At 38.7% G+C, this 18,908-nt stretch overlaps 2 protein-coding genes across 3 annotated transcripts; both read left to right on the top strand.

Moving 5' to 3' along the window:
• The first annotated feature begins 750 nt into the window (after positions 1-750).
• On the top strand, positions 751-6,008 carry LOC122001042. Its single transcript, XM_042555601.1, has 6 exons — positions 751-1,099; positions 1,851-2,045; positions 2,624-2,740; positions 2,852-3,001; positions 4,014-4,072; positions 5,675-6,008. Exons 1-6 carry the CDS (start codon positions 902-904, stop codon positions 5,808-5,810), a joined length of 855 nt encoding a protein of 284 aa, XP_042411535.1. The 5' UTR covers positions 751-901; the 3' UTR covers positions 5,811-6,008.
• A 2,167-nt stretch (positions 6,009-8,175) lies between these two features.
• Positions 8,176-11,765, top strand: LOC122001044 (probably inactive leucine-rich repeat receptor-like protein kinase At5g48380). 2 transcript variants are annotated; one of them, XM_042555602.1, is made up of 3 exons: positions 8,176-8,390; positions 9,506-10,437; positions 10,573-11,765. In XM_042555602.1, exons 2-3 carry the CDS (start codon positions 9,598-9,600, stop codon positions 11,569-11,571), a joined length of 1,839 nt encoding a protein of 612 aa, XP_042411536.1. In that variant the 5' UTR covers positions 8,176-8,390; positions 9,506-9,597; the 3' UTR covers positions 11,572-11,765. The 2 variants fall into 2 exon arrangements, with proteins under 2 accessions (XP_042411536.1, XP_042411537.1); XM_042555603.1 differs by having other exon boundaries at positions 9,510-10,437.
• Positions 11,766-18,908: the final 7,143 nt, after the last annotated feature.

The raw sequence follows: 18,908 nt of genomic DNA on the forward strand, positions 1-18,908 counted from the left end.
GTAGCCTTTATATATATATATATATATATATATATATATATATATATATATTCTAATTTGTGCGTGCGTGGGGACCAAGTTGTGGTTTCTTGGCCTTGCTTTCCTCTGCCCTCGGCGGTTTGACTGTCATGTCAACATTGGCAGGATTCCCAACCCTACTTATTTTGAAAGCTGTTTAACACGGAGATTAATATTTATGTCTCACTCGACTAATCACTGGCTTAATCCCATAAAGGTTTCGAATCTTTTGGAAGCAACTTATAAAGATATTATCGAACGTCAGGTAGGTACAGATCGAGTGGGTTTCATCCTCAATCCCATTTTCAAAATAATAAAGAGAAATTCCAAAGCACTTTCTTTGACAATGAAAATCCTCCTATCCCATGGCCTCTTGCAGTTAAATCTGACGTCGTAATTTATCTTTTTTTCATATAAATTTAGTATTATAAAAAAATTAAAATTTTATTTACCTTAGATTATCTAAAAAAAAGAAATCCGTTACCCATTAAAAAATTTACAAAGTTGCATTTATCAAAGATTATGTAAAAAAAGAGTGAAATCACTGAAATCCGGTACGCATTAGAAGGGAATAAATCAAATATGTTAATCAACTCCACTATGTCTCGTGAAATTTTATTTACCTTAGAATCCTGTACGTTAGTGGCTTCAATTGAATGTGCCGCAACCCAAAAGCACAAAAATATCTCTTCTCACTTCCACGGCGCTTTTAGATTCGTGCACTCTGTACCATGATACGTCTCCTTAAACCGCCCCTCGTCTCTCCTCTTCGTCCCTTTCGCATTCTACTGCTCTCGACAGCAGCGGAGGAAGGAGGGATCCAGATAGGATAGCGTCCGAGTAGGCTTTGGATTGAGGATTCATTGCAGGAAGAGGAGGAACAATGGCCTCCTGTTCCCCACCCTTGCGGTTCATCTTCAAGGCTCCCGACCATGGTATTTTTCTGCCTATGGCGTCGCTCGACTCCGGCCTCTGCGTCTCTTCTCGAAGCCCTATGTTTTCCCGCATTTCTACCCGTCATCCGTTTGATTCTGCATGGATTGGAATCCGGAGGTCGCATCTTCCATATCGAGCTCTCATGGTATGATATCTTAGCTCGTCAGTCGGAAACTTGATTTGACTGCGAGATTAGATTTTTTTTTTTCTTCCTTTTTTCACAATGTGTATCCACTCGTTAGCCTGGTTTCTGACGGAATAATATCGCTTTCAATTTCAAGGTATTATTGATGATCATCCATTTATAAATTTTAGTGCTAATAACATAATGATGCTAAGGATAACATTGATGGGAAATATCCGAGGTAGATCAGGAAATATTCAGGTGGACAATGACACTCTATTGACAACGTATAAAAACTTCTAGAAAATAAAGCATTAAATACCTACATCCACGCTAGTGTTAAATATTCCTAGCCTTTCAGAGTAATGAAGGTTGGGCATTGTCAATCGTCAAATAAAATTATAAATGGATGAAAAAGTTAATCTATCCTGCAGTGATTTGGGATAAACCTCCTTTTCCGTTAGAGGTATGCTAACTGGTGGAAACACATAGTGGAGAAGGTTGCATGGCAGGCCATTTGGGCAGTGTGATGCCTTTTGAATACCTTTATTTATTATCCTCTTTTGTCGAATAATAATATTGAGTTCTAAAGGAAAAGGGCTAGTAGTATCATAACTCTTTATTCCCTAATGCTTTGCTTTCCTTATTACATTTACACTTCTTAATCTAACAATAGGCTTTCTATTTTTTCATATGCTCAATTGAATAATTAATTGTTCAATAATCATTCACTATCATTGGGTTTATTTCTCATCTCAATTTGATGGTATAGGGAGGTTTTGTTTGTAAAAAAGGAGACGGTGATAGTGGTAATTGGAGTAGTGAACAGAGAGATGGATCAATTCCATCTGCCTCATCAGAAGAAAGTGATATCCAACTTCCAACTCAAGCCCAATCTCTTGTTGAAGGTTCACCCACAGCTGCTGTATCAGAGTACAAGTCAATTCCAGACATTGATTATCTAATGGTTTTGCCTTCAACAAATTGAAATTCCTTTTCTTTGAAACAACTATATATTTCTACTAATTATCTTTGTTTTTTTAATGTTTTCATTATTCACTTCCATGACTTCCTTGTTGAATGGACATCTCTACCTTAAGCTACAACAGATTATCTAAAATTTACCCTTAAAAGTGGAAAGTATAACAGACTTTAGTATTCTAAATTATGCCATTGTTGAGATTGGTTGGTTCATTCATATAGCAACAAAGGTGTTGAATAGGAGGAAGAATAACTATGGAAAGGCAATCATTAGTTTCTATAGTTAGATGAATTGAATCATTCAGAGTTAAGGCAAGGAGTAGAGGGGGAAAAAACTCTAGATAGTGAAGTGAAAAGTGATTTAATTGATTTCAATATTACTATTGATATAACATAGTTCAATGGTTAAAATTTATGGAGTTAATTCCCAATAATTAGGGCTTACATGGCTTGGCTTACAGGTCCAAAAGACTTATATCTTTTTTAAACTGATGTTTTCATGTGCTTACTTGCCATCATATTATGGTTGAAGGAAAATAGCAATGTTTTTGTCTTCTTTTCCAGGAACTTTTGACCATCCAACAGCAAGGACCTAGATCAATTGGGTTCTTTGGGACACGGAACATGGGATTCATGCATCAGCAACTTATTGAGATTCTCAGCTATGCAATGGTTATTACTGTAAGGTTTCCTCGTGGCTGCAGACTGCTTTACATGTATTATGGGATATTCTCCAAATTCCTCATCACCTAATTGCAGCTCTTAATTTCAAACACACTAATTCCACTGCAGAAGAACCATATTTTTACTTCAGGAGCCTCTGGGACTAATGCAGCAGTTATTAGGGGTGCTTTAAGAGCAGAGAAGCCAGAGTTGCTCACTGTGATCTTACCCCAGAGCCTAAAAATGCAACCACCTGAGAGTCAGGAGTTATTATCTAAGGCAAGTAGTAACCTAGGTTTGCTTATTTCCCCTCACAAGCTTTTATGCAATATGTTTGCAAGTCTTGTAATGATACTTCTATAACTTACAGGACTCAGATAAAAGTAAGGCAACTACAATTTGAATATTTTTGCAAGCCTTGCAAATTTCAAATGATGTTTTATGATACCTTTTCTGCATTCCTTTTTAAAAATCTTTATTGCATCAGTGTTAATATTATTGTTTCATTCTCTAACTTCCTCTCAAAATAATATTCATTCACCAATTGTATAACTTTTTACCTGGAAACAGCCTCTTGCAAAAAAGCAGGATAAGGCTGCGTACAATGGATCCTTCCCCGGGACCCCGCATAGCGGGAGCTTCGTGCACCGAGCTGTCCTTTTTTTTTCAATTGTATAACTTTTTAGAATGTTATTGTAAGCACTTTGATGGAGAGCTTTCCTTCTTGAATGTACTTCCATTTTAGGCTTTTGGCTCACCTTGCTCTGATTTCTTCCAAATAGGATGTAGTAAGGCAAATGGACAAATTTGAGAAAAACTATGAGCAACCGTCTCTGCCCATGTCCAAATAATTTAGGGAGTGCTTGGTTGGAGGGAATGGAAATGAGGAATGGGAAAGGGATTGAAAGTTAGTGTTTGGAATGTTAATATTTGGAATGGGAATGGTGGGGCCCACGGATTCAAACCCCCAAATATGGGATTTGGCCATTACCAAGTAAAATGGGGGGAATGGGAATGGTGGGGTCCACGGATTCAAAACTCCTCATTCCCATTCTTACTTCAATGAATCCCATTCCTAATCCCATTCCCTTCCACAAACCAAGCACCCCCTTAGCATTTTCTTAGACATCAGATGGGATGATTTGAACTTAATTTGCTCGAAATATTTTCACTACTCTTATTGTTTCAAACAAAAATTTAATGCTTATTATATTTTTATGTAGCTTCTGATGAGATTTGTTTGATTCAATCTTGATTTGATGACCTTCTTTTTCTATTAACTACTTTTCAGGTTCAAAATCTGATTGAGATGCCTAAAAATGATAATTTGCCATTACTGGAAGCTAGCAGGTCCGTTGTGCCACTATGTTTCCTTTCTTAGACAACTATTAGCATTCCAAATTGTAGAATACTAACTTAAGCCGATGCTTCGGCCATTCTTAGGATCATTTATTTGTCTTCCAGAGAGCTAATAAACACTTGCACACACAGACGTGGATCTCTCAAAGGAAAGTAAATGTTTAAGGAAACATTTCTGTTTCTCACATGGGAATTTTATAAAACAGACTTGGTAAATTATAATCCACATAGACTACTTTCAAGTGGCATTTTAAATGTCAAACTAGAGGACTTAAAAAACGAAGAAAAACGAATCTTTTTGCCATGAATTGAATGACATTTTGAATTATCGTTGTTTTTTAATCCATCCCCTTTAGATTATGAACTAAAATGGCAATTTAGGAATAGGAATGGGTACCAGAAATATTCCCAAACTCAAAGGGGGCTTCACACTTTTTTGTTAAATTCAGGAAATTGTCGTACCCATTCTACATTACAATATGATGGCTACGCTATTAGCTATTGTAAAAAAAAATTATTTCGTTGAACTGTTGAACCAGTCAAACTTCAAAGGCACAGTGACTGATTCCTACTTTCCAGGAGAAATATAGCAAGTTCATACATTCCGTTTGAAAAATATATGAATGATGCACATTCCAGTAGTTTCTTCTATATTACTGATGGTGATAATTTAGATATTTATTGAATGCATTTCTATGGCCAAATTTCCTCTGTCTTTTTTTTTTTTGGCATTCAACTGGGCATTTGCTTGCCTATCCCAATATGAAACTTGTAGCTTAATTCTTCTACTCTTCTTATATCAAGACTTCGTTCAAATTTCTCAGACCTACCATTATTATTTTCAATATCTGATATAAAATATCTATAATTATATGCTTAAGTACATATGTACACATTTATCCTCGTTACTTTTTTCCAATTTTATTGATTTACCATTATTCCAAAATGAGTCCAAACCATAAATTGATAAACCAAATATTTCAGTTTGGTTTCGCTTAGTTATATTTGGTTCAATTTATTTATTTATTTTTTCCCCTTGGATACCCACTCCAAATTTTGTCTATATCTAATTACTCAAAAATTAACCTTTTGCCATCTATTTTTATTGAATCCATAGATAAATCAAACATTTTCATATTGTTAAAGTAACTTATTATATTAACTTTTGTTTCTTAAACAAAAATATTCTGTAGATCATTATCATTTATTCAGTTATAAAAATAATGTGTACATCAAGGCGGTAGAAAAATCGCATAATTGCATAGTTCAACTGAATTCAATTTTGAAATCTATTTTAAATTATAATTATGTAACGCATGTGCACGGAAAGACATTTTTCTACCGTTTCTTATTAACACTCATTATATAAGTAGAAAAATAAGTACTGAATTCTAGATATAGTTTCTTAAGAACTACACAAACCATTTTGACTCCTTTCATAAGTAGAATAGTTGCTGCTTCTGGCACTCTCTAATACGGTTCATAGGTTCGAGTAGTGAAACTAAAAGGTATAATTGTACTACACTGCCGATACGGCTTCTTCTCTGCTAGTTTTTCTAAACTTCCTTACAAATTTGTTCACTCCAACAACAGGCTGTGCAATATGGATATTTTGTCGAAGGTACAACAAGTCATATGCTTTGCTTTCCATGACAGCAGATTACTCCTGGAGACTTGCCAAGAAGCCAGGAAGCTTCGAAAACTAGTGACTCTATTTTATCTTGATTGATCGCCATGCTTGGTTACAAGTGATTTCATGTATATATTTTCTGTAAGATGGGAGATCAGGTTCATTCGATTCTTCCCTTTTGCCTTCTCACCTTCGTGGATAGGTAATTGGTTTTTCTTTCTGTTTTTATATATTTCGGATAAACAGAATCATTATCAATTTCTTCATTCAGTAGAATAAATGATTTGTTAATTACTATTCCTTTGCCCAAATCTTTAAATGCATGTGCTTTTCAAGTGATAAAATGTTTCTTTCAGCAGGCTTTTTCCCCCTCTGTGTGAGACATTTGTAGGAATATTCCAGATTTTATAGTAATAATAAGATTCTTGCAGTTCGCCTTTTCTTTCTTTCTGTAGCTTGGTGTGTGCCTAACATATATGTTTGATTCATTTAGTCGATATAAACTGTGATTAGGTCTAACATATATTTTTATTCCATTGAATGAAAGAGGAGGAGCTCATCTTCCAAAGCTTCAACAGGCCAATTAATGATGAATTCAATTTCTTTTATATATTGCGTTTGGAAAGAGGTGAGATTATTTTTAGTTTTCTACCTAATTTATTCCGGCTCATTTATTCGATTTGATCCGTTTCTTATCAATTTTGTCTTTAATCATTACACTTCATTACTTTCATAAAAAGACACATATTACTTTCATAAATGCATTATTATAATTCCACTACTAACTCTATCAGTCGAATATGAAATATACACAATAAAATGCCTATAACAATTTTTAAGCTTACTTACAGTAGTATTAATTTATTTAATGGAAAACATATATTTATTATTTTGTTAATCTAACTATGATCAAATAGTCAAGGGTAAAATTATAAGAGAGTCAAACTTTTAGAAGTATTGTCATAAATATTTTAGAGCAAAAACATTTTCCTTTCATAAAGGCTGCTATATCCCTGCTCACCTTGCCCCACGGTGCCTTCAATTCAAACTTTGAAAAGCAATTGGATTTCCCTAGGACGATACCTTGCCACACCAGCACAGGACGACACCTTTCAGTAATTAAGCTGCCACCGATTTGACAACTTTGAAAACCGTGCCATCCTTTTATATCTTTTTATATAGAAAATTAGACTGTCGTCAATTTATTTTTTAAAAAAAAGTTTAATTATCTTTTTAAAAATATTTTACTTCTGGAATTTGGCAAAGGTAAACACATACATCGACTTTACAAAAATATTTAATTGTGATTCTCCTCAAATGATTAGCGCTAACTGCTAACTGCTCTGACCATTGACCATGAATTGCGGTGTCTTTTCTTCTTTTTTCGTCCCATGACTTGCCGTCGCAGTGTTTTAGGAAATTCCTAGCATCACTTTTTGTGTGAAAGGCATAATAAAATGTAACAACAAGGACTGCACTGCTGATTTTCAAATTTCGATGGACGTTTGGGAAAAAGGAAAACTTTCAAAAGAACATCCTTAGTTTCTTTATTAGCGTCTTATATGACTCAGTTTATTATAAATATTCTTAAAATTATTAAATAATTATAGTTAAAATTATTTAAATATTAGTTAAAACTACTCTAATTTAATTGAAAATTATTTAACTTGATTAAAATTAATAAATAAATCATATAACTGAAAAGGCAAGTGGTTAGAGAAAGGGTGATTTACGCTCCACCAATTTTGAGATTCAATCTCTCCATTTCAAATGATAAATTTTTATTTATTTATCATTTTTATATCGGAGGGATGAAAATGTTTGAATAAGAATATTTTAGTAATATAAAAATAAAATAGGAATCCATTTGATATTTTTAAAAATAGGATGTTCTTTTCACAATAACAAAAATAAAGGGGCCGCATTTATTTTTTACCAAAAAAAACTATTTTTTTTCCTTAAAAAAGTGGTGTTTTGTTAATGGAAATAAAAGCAATGATGTATACAGATTTCAAGCACCTTTTCAACATACCGGGCAGAGATCGTTATTCTTTTCCAACCAGAACATGGGTAAGCAGATGTGCTGATGTTTACGAGTGACTCGTTTTTCTATTAACTGATTGGACTGGTCAAGTCAAATCCAGGAAATGGGTGTGTTTTGGCCTGCAAGAGAGGCAGACGTTTCTTATTCTCACTCGAGCGCATGTACCCCGCCACCCGGTCTACTTGCTTCATCAGAAAAAAACCGAGAACCAAACCCGGTCAGAATCACTAAACATATTTATTTTTAAAAAAATAAAAATGGGATTTAAAATGGAAAATTCATTGGATTTGTTAAGAATTCATGTGCTATAGCTCTAAAATAATATTTTAGATAGATTGATTGGTTCGACTGGACCGGTAAAGACGGTTCGCTCCGGTTCGGTCGGATTGGAAATATTCAGTGACTGGTGGGAGTTACTTGAGTTCGGTGCTTTGCCTACGAATCCTGGCACTGCAGGTAGTCTCTCTCCTCACACTGTGTTTATTACTCAGGAGCGGAGACTGGAAGTGGAGACAACGCTGGGAACGAGAAAAGTTTTCTCTGAACTCCGCGTCCCGGAGTGGGGGCTCTGCTTGGTGAATGGTGGGAGGCGAGGCTGGGGTTTTTGCGGGCAATTCCCAGGCTGATTGTTCTCGGTTAGCTCTCAGAAATAAGAATTTTTTTAGGCGTTTTAGATTGCTCTTTAGGTTTGCTACTGATAAAGTTTGTCCATTTCTAGTGATTGTTAGTCTGTTGGTAGAGGATTTTTTTTTTCTTTCTTATGTTTCTTTTGCTCATGATGATCTTGGAGTTTGCGATTATGTTACCACCTTTTTTATTTTTATTCTGGGGTTTTTGGTTTCCTGACCTTGCGTCGGGAAAATTTTGATTTTGTTTTAGGCAGTTCCTGTGGATCTGAGTGTGAGGGAGTTTGCTCGTGTTTCGCGGTGAAGAATAGGGGGAGAGAGAATTTGTTGCTTCGATGCAGTTTTAATCCGTCACATCTCTCAGGTAGTGGGCTTCCCGTGTTGGGAGAGGGTGATCCTCTGGTGTCCTCTCATGTTCTACCTGTGTATGGTATATTTGCCGTTATCACTTCGTTTGTCGGAAACAGAATGGAAAATCTTAGTCGGCTGTTTGCGTTTTTGTCTCTTGTTTTGTGTATTTGAGCTTAGTTTTATGTTTGCGTCACTTGGCGATCTGCAGCCTAAGGATTTCTTGTCAGTTTTCTAAAATTCAACAAGGCTAATTTTGTTGCTTGTTTAATCTTGTATATTTTGAAGGTGATGTTCTGTCTTTTGCTACACTTCTAAAACGTTTCATTTTTGCAAACTTGGTTACGGGAGCAGTTGTTTGTCGTCAAGGTTTAGATCATAGTGTCGATGGGTGCCATTGGAGCCTTTGGTCCTTTTCCATAATACTTGTACACATAAGAGTTCTTATTGGCTTTTGAGATTCTGATGTCATGTTTAATTTTGCATAATTGGTTGGACTTGACCACCTTGGTCGAGCTCGTAACATGTTGTGTTAAATTCTAAATGGAGCTAATTGTTGTATGATTTATAGCCTCTTGCTAATTGTTGTATGATTTATAAATTATTGCGTAGTCAGTTTTATTTGTGGCGTAATTGAGGTTTGCCAACCTCAAATAGTTGGGACTAACACAGTTTGATGATTGTTAGTTGAATTTTATTCTCGCTTCTTCTTGAGCAAGTTCATATGAAAAACATTATAGATTTAATGCTGAGTCTAATCTCTATTTTCCATATAGATAGATATAGCCGAATCATGGAAATAAAACACTTGGCTGCATTTGAGTGTTCCTCTAATTAGCAACAGACAAGGGGGAAAGAAGGAGCTCTTATGTTTATGGCCATGAAGTGGAGACTTTCTGTTGCTCTTATTCAGACACTGCTTTGGTTTTTGATCAATAATAGATGTCATGGTACTCTTAACGACATCCAATGTTTAAAAGACTTTAAGCAATCAGTAGAAGATCCTGAAGGCTATGCATTTTACTCTTGGAAGTTTGATAACCTAACAGAAGGAGCTTTATGCAAGTTTTCTGGTGTTGAATGCTGGCATGAAGATGAAAGCAAGGTCCTCAACCTGAGACTTTCCAACATGGGGCTTCGAGGCCAGTTCCCTTCAGGGCTCGAAAATTGCACAAGCTTGACTGGGCTTGATCTCTCAAACAACAACTTTTCAGGACCTATTCCTGCTGATATTGCAAAAAGGATACATTTTGTCACATCACTCGATCTTTCATTCAATAATTTCTCGGGGGAAATTCCGCCCAATCTATCTGATTGCAGTTATCTTAATACCCTCAATCTTCAGCATAATCAATTGACTGGACAAATTCCCGGGCAACTTGGCAGCCTTGCAAGACTGAAAGACTTTGATGTTTCAAACAATCATTTGTCTGGACAGATACCTACCTTTACTATTAGTATTCCAGCATCAAGTTTTGCAAGCAATGAGGGACTCTGTGGATTACCTTTGAATGGTTGCACTGGGAGTTCAAAGAAATCTAATGCCAGTGTAATTATAGGCTCAGCTATTGCAGGTGTTGTTATAACCATCATTTTTGTTGGTGTTGTTTTGTACTTCTGCATGCAGAGAATGCCCATCAAGAAGAAAGAGAAGGACGTAGAAGAAAACAAGTGGGTGAAGTCAATGAAAGGAGTCAAAGGCGTCAAGGTGAGTTAGGTGCACTTTTCATTTGTTTATGAGCTGACTTTCTTTCTAAGCCTGCTAAGTTACAATAGGAGCTGTCCTCTTTCTTTTTCAATCTATATCCGTAGCCTAAAGTCGAATCCATTTTCTTATACTTAGGTGTCTATGTTTGAGAAATCAGTGTCAAAAATGAAGTTGAGTGATCTCATGCAAGCAACTAATGATTTCAACAAAGATAACATTATTGGTACGGGTAGAACAGGGACCGTGTACAAGGCAACACTTCCGGACGGCACTTATTTAGCTATCAAAAGGTTGCAGGACTCGCAGCATTCTGAAAAACACTTCGGATCAGAGATGGCAACACTTGGAAATGTCCAACATAAAAACTTGGTTCCCCTTCTAGGCTATTGTGTTGCCAAAAAGGAGAAGCTCTTGGTGTACAAGTACATGCCCAACGGGACTCTCTACGATCAGTTACATGGTTCTGCTTCACCAGGCAAAAGTATGGAGTGGCTGACAAGACTGAAAATTAGTATTGGGGCAGCAAAGGGAATAGCTTGGCTTCACCACAGCTGCAATCCTCGCATTCTGCACCGAAACATTAGTTCTAAATGTATACTCCTGGATGAAGACTATGAGCCCAAAATATCTGATTTTGGGCTTGCAAAGCTGATGAATCCTATAGATACGCATCTCAGCACTTTTGTGAATGGTGAGTTTGGGGATCTGGGATACGTTGCTCCTGAATACACACGCACCCTGGTTGCAACACCAAAAGGTGATGTTTACAGTTTTGGTGTCGTTCTTCTTGAGTTGGTCACTGGTGAAAAGCCAACTCAAGTATCCAAGGCTTCAGAAAACTTCAAAGGTAGTTTGGTGGAGTGGGTTACTTTTCTCTCAAATAACTCTATTCTCCAGGATGCAATCGACAAATCATTGATTGGGAAGGATAATGACAGTGAGCTGCTTCAGTTCTTGAAAGTTGCTTGTTCTTGTGCTCTCTCTGGCCCCAAGGAGAGGCCAACCATGTTTGAAGTTTACCAGCTTCTGCAAGCTATTGGCGAAAAGTACCATTTTTCGTCAGATGCTGATACTCTTTTACCATCCCTTATTACAGATGCTGAAAGTTTGGATGAACTTATCGTAGCAAAGTGATGTAGAAGGTTGGCGGATGTAGGGAGGAAATCAATATGTTAGTATTAGTATTTTAATGTTGTAGCATGTTGCCGAGAACATATTAGTATCTTGTAAATCAAGTTGTCTTAAAGCATCTTAGATGAATATTATTTGTCTTCCCACATCCTATGTACACATTATATTTGGACTAGGTTTGGTATCTCATTTGCCCATGTTGAATGGTTTCTTGTTATATCTAGGACTGCTAAATAAGCCTATGCTCAAGTTAGAACTGCATGATAAAGAACCAATGAGTTTAGTTAGGTCTCATGTATTGCATATAGGTTTCCCTCGTTTTTTCCCCCCTCTTCACATTCAAGATGAGTCTGTTCATGGGAAATTGACTAGTTTATTGTTCTATATTTGTAGTTGCTCTGATATTGGAAGAATAGAAAAAACTGCGAGAGGTAGATAAATATGTGAATGTGATTCTTTGCTGACCTTGCAGAAACAATTATTATCAATTATGAGGATTTTCTAAAATTCACTAAAAAAAAGCCTTCCCTTGTTATGATGATCGGATGTGGCATGTTTCTCATTGAATTATTATCCATGACAAGACAAGGTACTTGGCAAAGTAACATTAACAAAGTGCCCCTGGGCTATCATGGAATCTCTCGATTCGATTTGATGCTAACTTACGACATATTATAAAGAATGTTTTTCTAATAGATAATAAATTTGAGATGTTGAATTGTTAGGCCGTTATAAATACTTTTGGATTTATCTGTCAGTTAAAAATTGTATATTAGAGAGGTTCATTTGGTATGGGTCAATTGTCAAAATAGAGATTAAAGTTAAGATGATCAATACCTAAGTGTCAAAGGATCGGACGGAGGACAATTGCAATGGTCGGTCAGGTAGTCAAGGCCTGACCGCAGGGAGATATGCCTAAGCAAACCTCCAGTCCAGCTCGGGATGATACGTAAGACAGCCGACATTCAATACAGAGTAGCAGGATACCGAGGGAGATCGGATAGCTAGTCCAAATGGGTGAGGACATGTTACTACACAGTCATCGCACGAAAGAGCAACTGAGGTCGCCAGAGCATAGGGCTCCCGGCCGAATGGCAACCCCTCTCAACCAAGCAGCGGGACCTGGCCGTGGACGAAGCGGAGTCCCGGTCGAGCGGCTACCCCACTCAGCCAAGCAACGAGACCATTGCAGTATCTCTCGATATCTTTTTTGGAAGGTAGTGCCGCTGACACGAGACATGATCGACAAACGGATCGTACGACAGAAGCTTCTACTGTCTCATCAGGAATATGCATACCCTATTAAGGTATGTTGTCAAAGGTACTTTCCTGACAGATCCTTTCATAGGACATATTAGAGAGTGTGTCCATGCCTCGAGAAGTGTGCACACCGCCCACCAGGGCTCTATATAAAGGGGGTCCATCACCGGCGAAGGTAAGCGTTATCTATTGTTTGTGCATAGTTCTACAGTTGTTCTACTTTTCTCCACATTCAGGTGACTGACTTGAGTGTCAGAGGACCAATGCTGAGATCTCTTCCTTGGCTTGACACTAACGTTACTTGTTTTGCAGAGCGGAGCGAGGTCTTCAACCGGTCAGCGAAGCCGCCACATCCCCAGTTTTCCACCTTCCTGCTTTCGAACAGGATCATTTTGGCGTCGTCTGTGAGAACGTAGCCTGCATCCGAACGAGAAGATGGAGGGTGTTGGACAATTCACCACGGTGACGCTGACACAAGAGGAGCTCGACATGCTGGTACAAGCCCGAGCAGCCAAGATAGTGGAGCAATAACAACAACAAGCGCTAGCCGAACGCTAAACACAGGAGCCTGCAGCATCAGCCATTGGTTGACCAGCTGAGCATGGTGATAGAACGGACCGAGTATCTGCTCGAGATAATAGTAAGAAGTCGGTTGGCATGTATGGGGAAGCACCCAATGCGCCTATCCCCTTCCACCGAGCACTGTTAAGGACTCCATCGGAGAAATGGGGCGGAGCAGACAAGGATCGGGGGGTCTTCTTCAGATGATGCACCCATTCAGGACGTAAGGAAAGGGAAGGCACCCAGGGAGGATGATTCGCCCGAACGAATCAATCAACAATTTTTGAAGGAGATTGTGAATGACCCTTTGCCAAGACACTACATGCTGCGAGCGATCGGAAAGTATAACGGAACTACCGACCGAGACGACCATTTGACCAAATTTGATGACGTGACCACACCTCATCAGTACACTGATGGAGTGAAGTATCGGGTCTTTCTCACCACTCTCTCCGAGTCAACACAACGCTGGTTCAAGAGGTTGCCGGACGGATCAATCCACAACTTTAAGGACTTCCGAGTGACGTTCCTACACCACTTTGCCAGCAGTCGTCACCATCAGAAGACGAGCATGAATTTGTTCTCGCTGAAGCAGAGCCCAAGGAAGCATTGAGGGCTTACATCCAGCGCTTTAATCAGGTGGTCATGGGCATTCCAGCGGACTCCTCAGATGTGCTGATAAACGCCTTCACTCAGGGGCTCACCGAGGGCGAGTTCTTCCAATCGTTTATTTGAAAGTCGCCAAGGAACTTCGGCCACCTACAAAAGAAGGTCACCAAATACATCAACGTGGAAGAAGCCTAGGTGGCGAGAAGGAGGAAGACGCCTGCCGAGCCCGCAGTAGCATTTGAACGGTGGCATCCGAGCAACCAACAACCTCCTAATTGGCCTCGATTAGGAGGAGCCCAGCCACACCCTGAGCCTAGGATGCATGTCGCGCAGCATGAGGTAGTCGATCGCCTAAGGCTGCAAAAGGCAGAGTATGGACGCCAATATTTTGTTCCTTCCATCAGTCGGCAACACACAACACCCGGGACTGCTATGACCTGACGCTGATAGCCAGCAGATCGGCTCCAAGGGGGTATCGTCGTCGATCACCATCTCCTGATCAAAGACACAAGCACTGATCAGCCAAGCGAAGGGAAGAAGAAAGGATGACGGTCGAGCCCCGACACCACCATCCCCAACAAAGGAACAACTCAAGTCCCGCCCAAGCATCCATTGAGCGGGGCAGGCCTTCGGCTTGAGAAGAGGAGAACTGGTTCAATGCCGCTCAGGGAAAAATAAGAATAATCGCCGGAGGGCTAACCGGTGGTGATTCCAACCAAGTGAGGAAGTCGCATGCTTGACGACTTGAAATCCACATTGTTGGCTGCAGTAAGGAGAGGGCAAAAGGGCCCGAGATCAGCTTCGGCCTGAGAGGCCTAAAGGGAGTGGAGATCCCTCATGACGACGCGCTGATCATCTGAGTGGTAATTGTTAGAGTGTATACTAAAAGCCTAACTTTTGTAAACATTTATTTATGAAATAAAAGAATCACATTGGTCAAATGTCTACATTTTATTTATTAAGTGTAGTTGTTCAATTAATTTATAATGTAGATAACATGGTGAGTGGTGTCACACACAGAAGATCATGTTATCAGTTCTTTATAAATTATAAACAGTTGCTCACGACTAAGATGGAAAGGAACAAACCATTGGAATAGTCGTAGTGTAATTAGGTATTAGTTTATCTTGACTAATAAATTACACTAGTACACTCTAAGTGTATTGAGTATGACCATTTTAGGTAAGTTCTTTTTATACTGACTTAATAAAAGAACTAGACCTTAGTTATTATGGAAGTGTGTGCTCTTAATCCTAATATAATAACAAGCATATATATTTAGTATTTGTTTCTTTAACTTATCAAAGGGTGAGATTTAGCTTGATAAATCAATAGGCCCGATAAGTTGGGAAATGATATTACTTATAGTGTGTATTGTTGATTATAGAAGGAAACTGTGTTCTAGTAATCTAGGTTGAGAATGTCCCAAAGAGGAGCTCATAAGGATTGTCATGTTAAACCCTGCAAGTGGACTTAGTCTGACATGACAATGAGGTTGAGTGGTACTACTCTTTGAGCTAGATATTAATTAAGTGAGTTGTCAGTAACTTACTTAATTAGTGGACATTTGTTATCTTAAACACAGGGAGACTAACACACTCATAATAAGAAGAAGCCCATAATGTAATTTGGGATTGGTACGGTAGTGCAATAATAACTCTCTAGTGGAATGAGTTATTATTGATGAACTTAAGTTGTGTGTTCGGGGCGAACATGGGATACTCAAGCTCATCGGAAGGCCAAACCATTTTCTCCTCTAGGTCCCTGTCGTAGCCTCATTAAAGCCTCAAGTCTATCCAAATAAAAGTCATTCTTGGTGTCCAAGAGAGGGTCGGCCCAAGGCTTGGTGACCAAGCCAAGGGTCGGCCACCATCTTCTCTTAAGAGGGTGGCCCCTTGCTTGGTGCCCAAGCAAGAAGGGGCCGACCATATTAATTCAAAAGTGAAGGGGTGTTTTGAATTTTTAAAATCTTCTCTTTGTAGAAAATTATAAGTTTTAAAAGAGAAATTTTTAAAATGAAAAACTTTCCTTATTTGAATTAGGTCACATGGTTTAATAGAGAGTTTTAAAAGTTTTAAAATTTTCCTTTTTTAACCATCCTCATGGTTTTAGAAAAAAGGTAGAGAAGTTTTAAAATTAAAATTTTCTATTTTTGTAAACATGTTTAAAAAGGAAATTTTTAGAATAGAAGTTTTAAATTTTAAAACATGGTTTTATTTTTTTAAAACTTTCCTTTTTTTAACATCCACTTTAAGAAAAAGAGCTTGTAAAATTTTATAAGAGGATTTTTTCTTTTATAAAATTTTATAAAAATTATTTTTCCTTCTTGATGATGTGGTCGGCCACCCTTGCTTGGTGCCCAAGCAAGGGCCGGCCAATCAAGCCAATCAATCCATGATTGATGATTGATTCAATCAAGAGGAAAGAAAAGGAAAAATAAAAAGGAAAAAGGAAAAACAAGAGGAAGATTTTAACTTTTGTAAAAAGTCTTTCCTTATTTGCCTTGGGCAAGTAATATAAAATAAGGGAAGGAGAGATCTCATGACATAACAATTCTTATTCTCTTGTTGGTGCTCCTCTTGTGCACGACCTCTCCCCTCTTCCTTTTCCCTTGCTCTCTTTTCCTTGGTGGTGGTGGTGGCTGAAACATAGAGAAGGAGGAGAAGCTCTTTGGGTGGTGTTCATCTTGGAGGATCGTCGCCCACCCGACGTCCAAGGCGAGGCGAGGAATACGGCAGAAGATCTCGATGTCATTAGCATGCAAAGAGAATGTATAAGTAGTAATTTTCTTCCGCATCATGCTAGTTATTTTCTTTGTGTGAATTCTAAACACAATAGGCATTAGATTCTAGTTTTTCGGATTTGTTTCGAAGTTGTGTTTTTTTATGTTTGTTTTTCGAATTTATGATTCGATTGCTCCTTTTGGTTAAACCTAGAGTTATATAAGGAAATTAAATATTAGCTTTCCTTAAAAGGCTTTGTCTAGGCGGTGGTGGATGCTCCCATATCCAAGAAGGCCATGTACCTCGCCATGCAGTCCTGGAAGCCAATTTTGGAAATTAATATTTAATTGAATTTATAACATAGGTGAATTTGGATCAATAGTGTTAAGTTACACTTGCGATCTAAGTCTAAACCATTAAGAACAGATAAGTTAAATTTGGAATCAATAATATTAAGTTCCGTTTGCGATTCCTAATTTAACTTCTAAAGAACACAATAGGTTATTTAGGAAAGGTTCGACACTTGTACAAAATTTTTTGTACAGTGAAACCGGTACAATTTTCCTAGGATTAACCAACAGTAATCACTAACTATGTTATTCACCGAACGTTTGTTGACACAGAGAGTCGATAAATATCATATTCAAGAAGACGTTTGATCAGCTGTAAATCAATCGGAGCGATTTGCTGCCCATGACGACTTCACTCTACGGATTCACAAGCAATGAAGTGTTGTCGATCGACCAAGTCCGCCTGGCCGTCTCGCTCGGGGAGGAGCCGTTGAAAAGGACAATGACCACAAATTTCATTGTGGTGGGCACGCAATCGGCCTACAACATCATACTAGGCTGATCAGCACTCAATGAGTTCCGAGCGGTAGTATTCATCTTCTGTCAGAAGAACCCGCGCTTGGAGGTGAACGCTATCACAGAGAAACCTCCTACGCTAGATTATAATGAGAAAGAGGAGGTGCAAATTCACCCAAGCCGGTCGGAGGCAACTACCTTCGTCGCCACTTACCTAGAAAGCGAGAAAAAGGTAGAGTTAGTCGTCTGCCTCAGACAAAATCATGATGTGTTCACCTGGTTGACACATAAGCTCCTTAGGATTTCTTCGAGTGTGGCTCAGCACGAGCTTCACGTCCGATTGGACACTAGGACCGTGAAGCAGAAGAAGAGGGATTTTAGTACGGAGCAGAACCTGATCATCCGGCGCGGAGATTAAAAAATTAATGGAGGTCGGACACATCCGGGAAGTCCAATTCCCAAGCTAGCTCGCGAATATTGTGCTAGTCACCAAGCTAGGTAACAAATGGAGGGGTCTGCATCGACTTTCGTGACTTGAATAAGGCGTACCCGAAGGACTTCTACCCGTTGCTAAGGATCGATCAGATGGTGGACTCTATGATAGTCTGCGAGCTGATCTGCATGCTCGACGCAGGTACCACCAAGTACCGCTCACCTGGGAGGATCAGGAGAAGATTAGTTTTATCACGCCCGATGAAACGTATTGCTACAATATGATGTCGTTCGGATTGAAGAATGCTAGCACCACCTACCGGAGGCTAATGAATAAAGTGTTCTATCGACAGATTGGCTGTAATATGAAGGTATATGTCGATGGCATATTAATAGAATCCCTCTGAGCTATTGATCTTTGTGTAGATATCGAATAAACATGTCAAACCTTAAAGGCATATGGGATAAAGCTAAACCCAAGCAAATGACTATTCGATATGAAGAGTGGCCACTTCCTCGGATACATCGTCACCGAACGAGGCATCGAGGCGAATCCGAGCAAGTGAAGGCATTACAAGACATGCCCCCACCCTGTAGTTTGAAGGAGGCCCAACGACTGACTGGACGGATCACCGCGCTATAAAGTTCATCTCCAAGTTATCCGACGGAGTCATCCATTCTTCAAGGTGTTGCGCCGAGCGACGAAATTCCAATGGGACGTAGAATGCGACAAAGCGCTAGAAGAGCTTAAGGAATATCTCAACTCCTTATTTGTACTTGCCAAGCTAAGCATTGGCGAGCCGCTCTGGATCTACCTATCATCAACTGAGTACGCGTTTAGCTCGACATTAGTGAAGCAGAACGGTCATAGACAACAACCCGTGTATTTTTTGAGTCATATATTGAAAGATGTAGAATCCCGCTATACCTGTCTTGAAAAATTAGTGTA

The sequence above is a fragment of the Zingiber officinale genome, chromosome 7A (assembly GCF_018446385.1).
Source record: "Zingiber officinale cultivar Zhangliang chromosome 7A, Zo_v1.1, whole genome shotgun sequence".
Classification (NCBI taxonomy): Eukaryota; Viridiplantae; Streptophyta; class Magnoliopsida; order Zingiberales; family Zingiberaceae; genus Zingiber; species Zingiber officinale.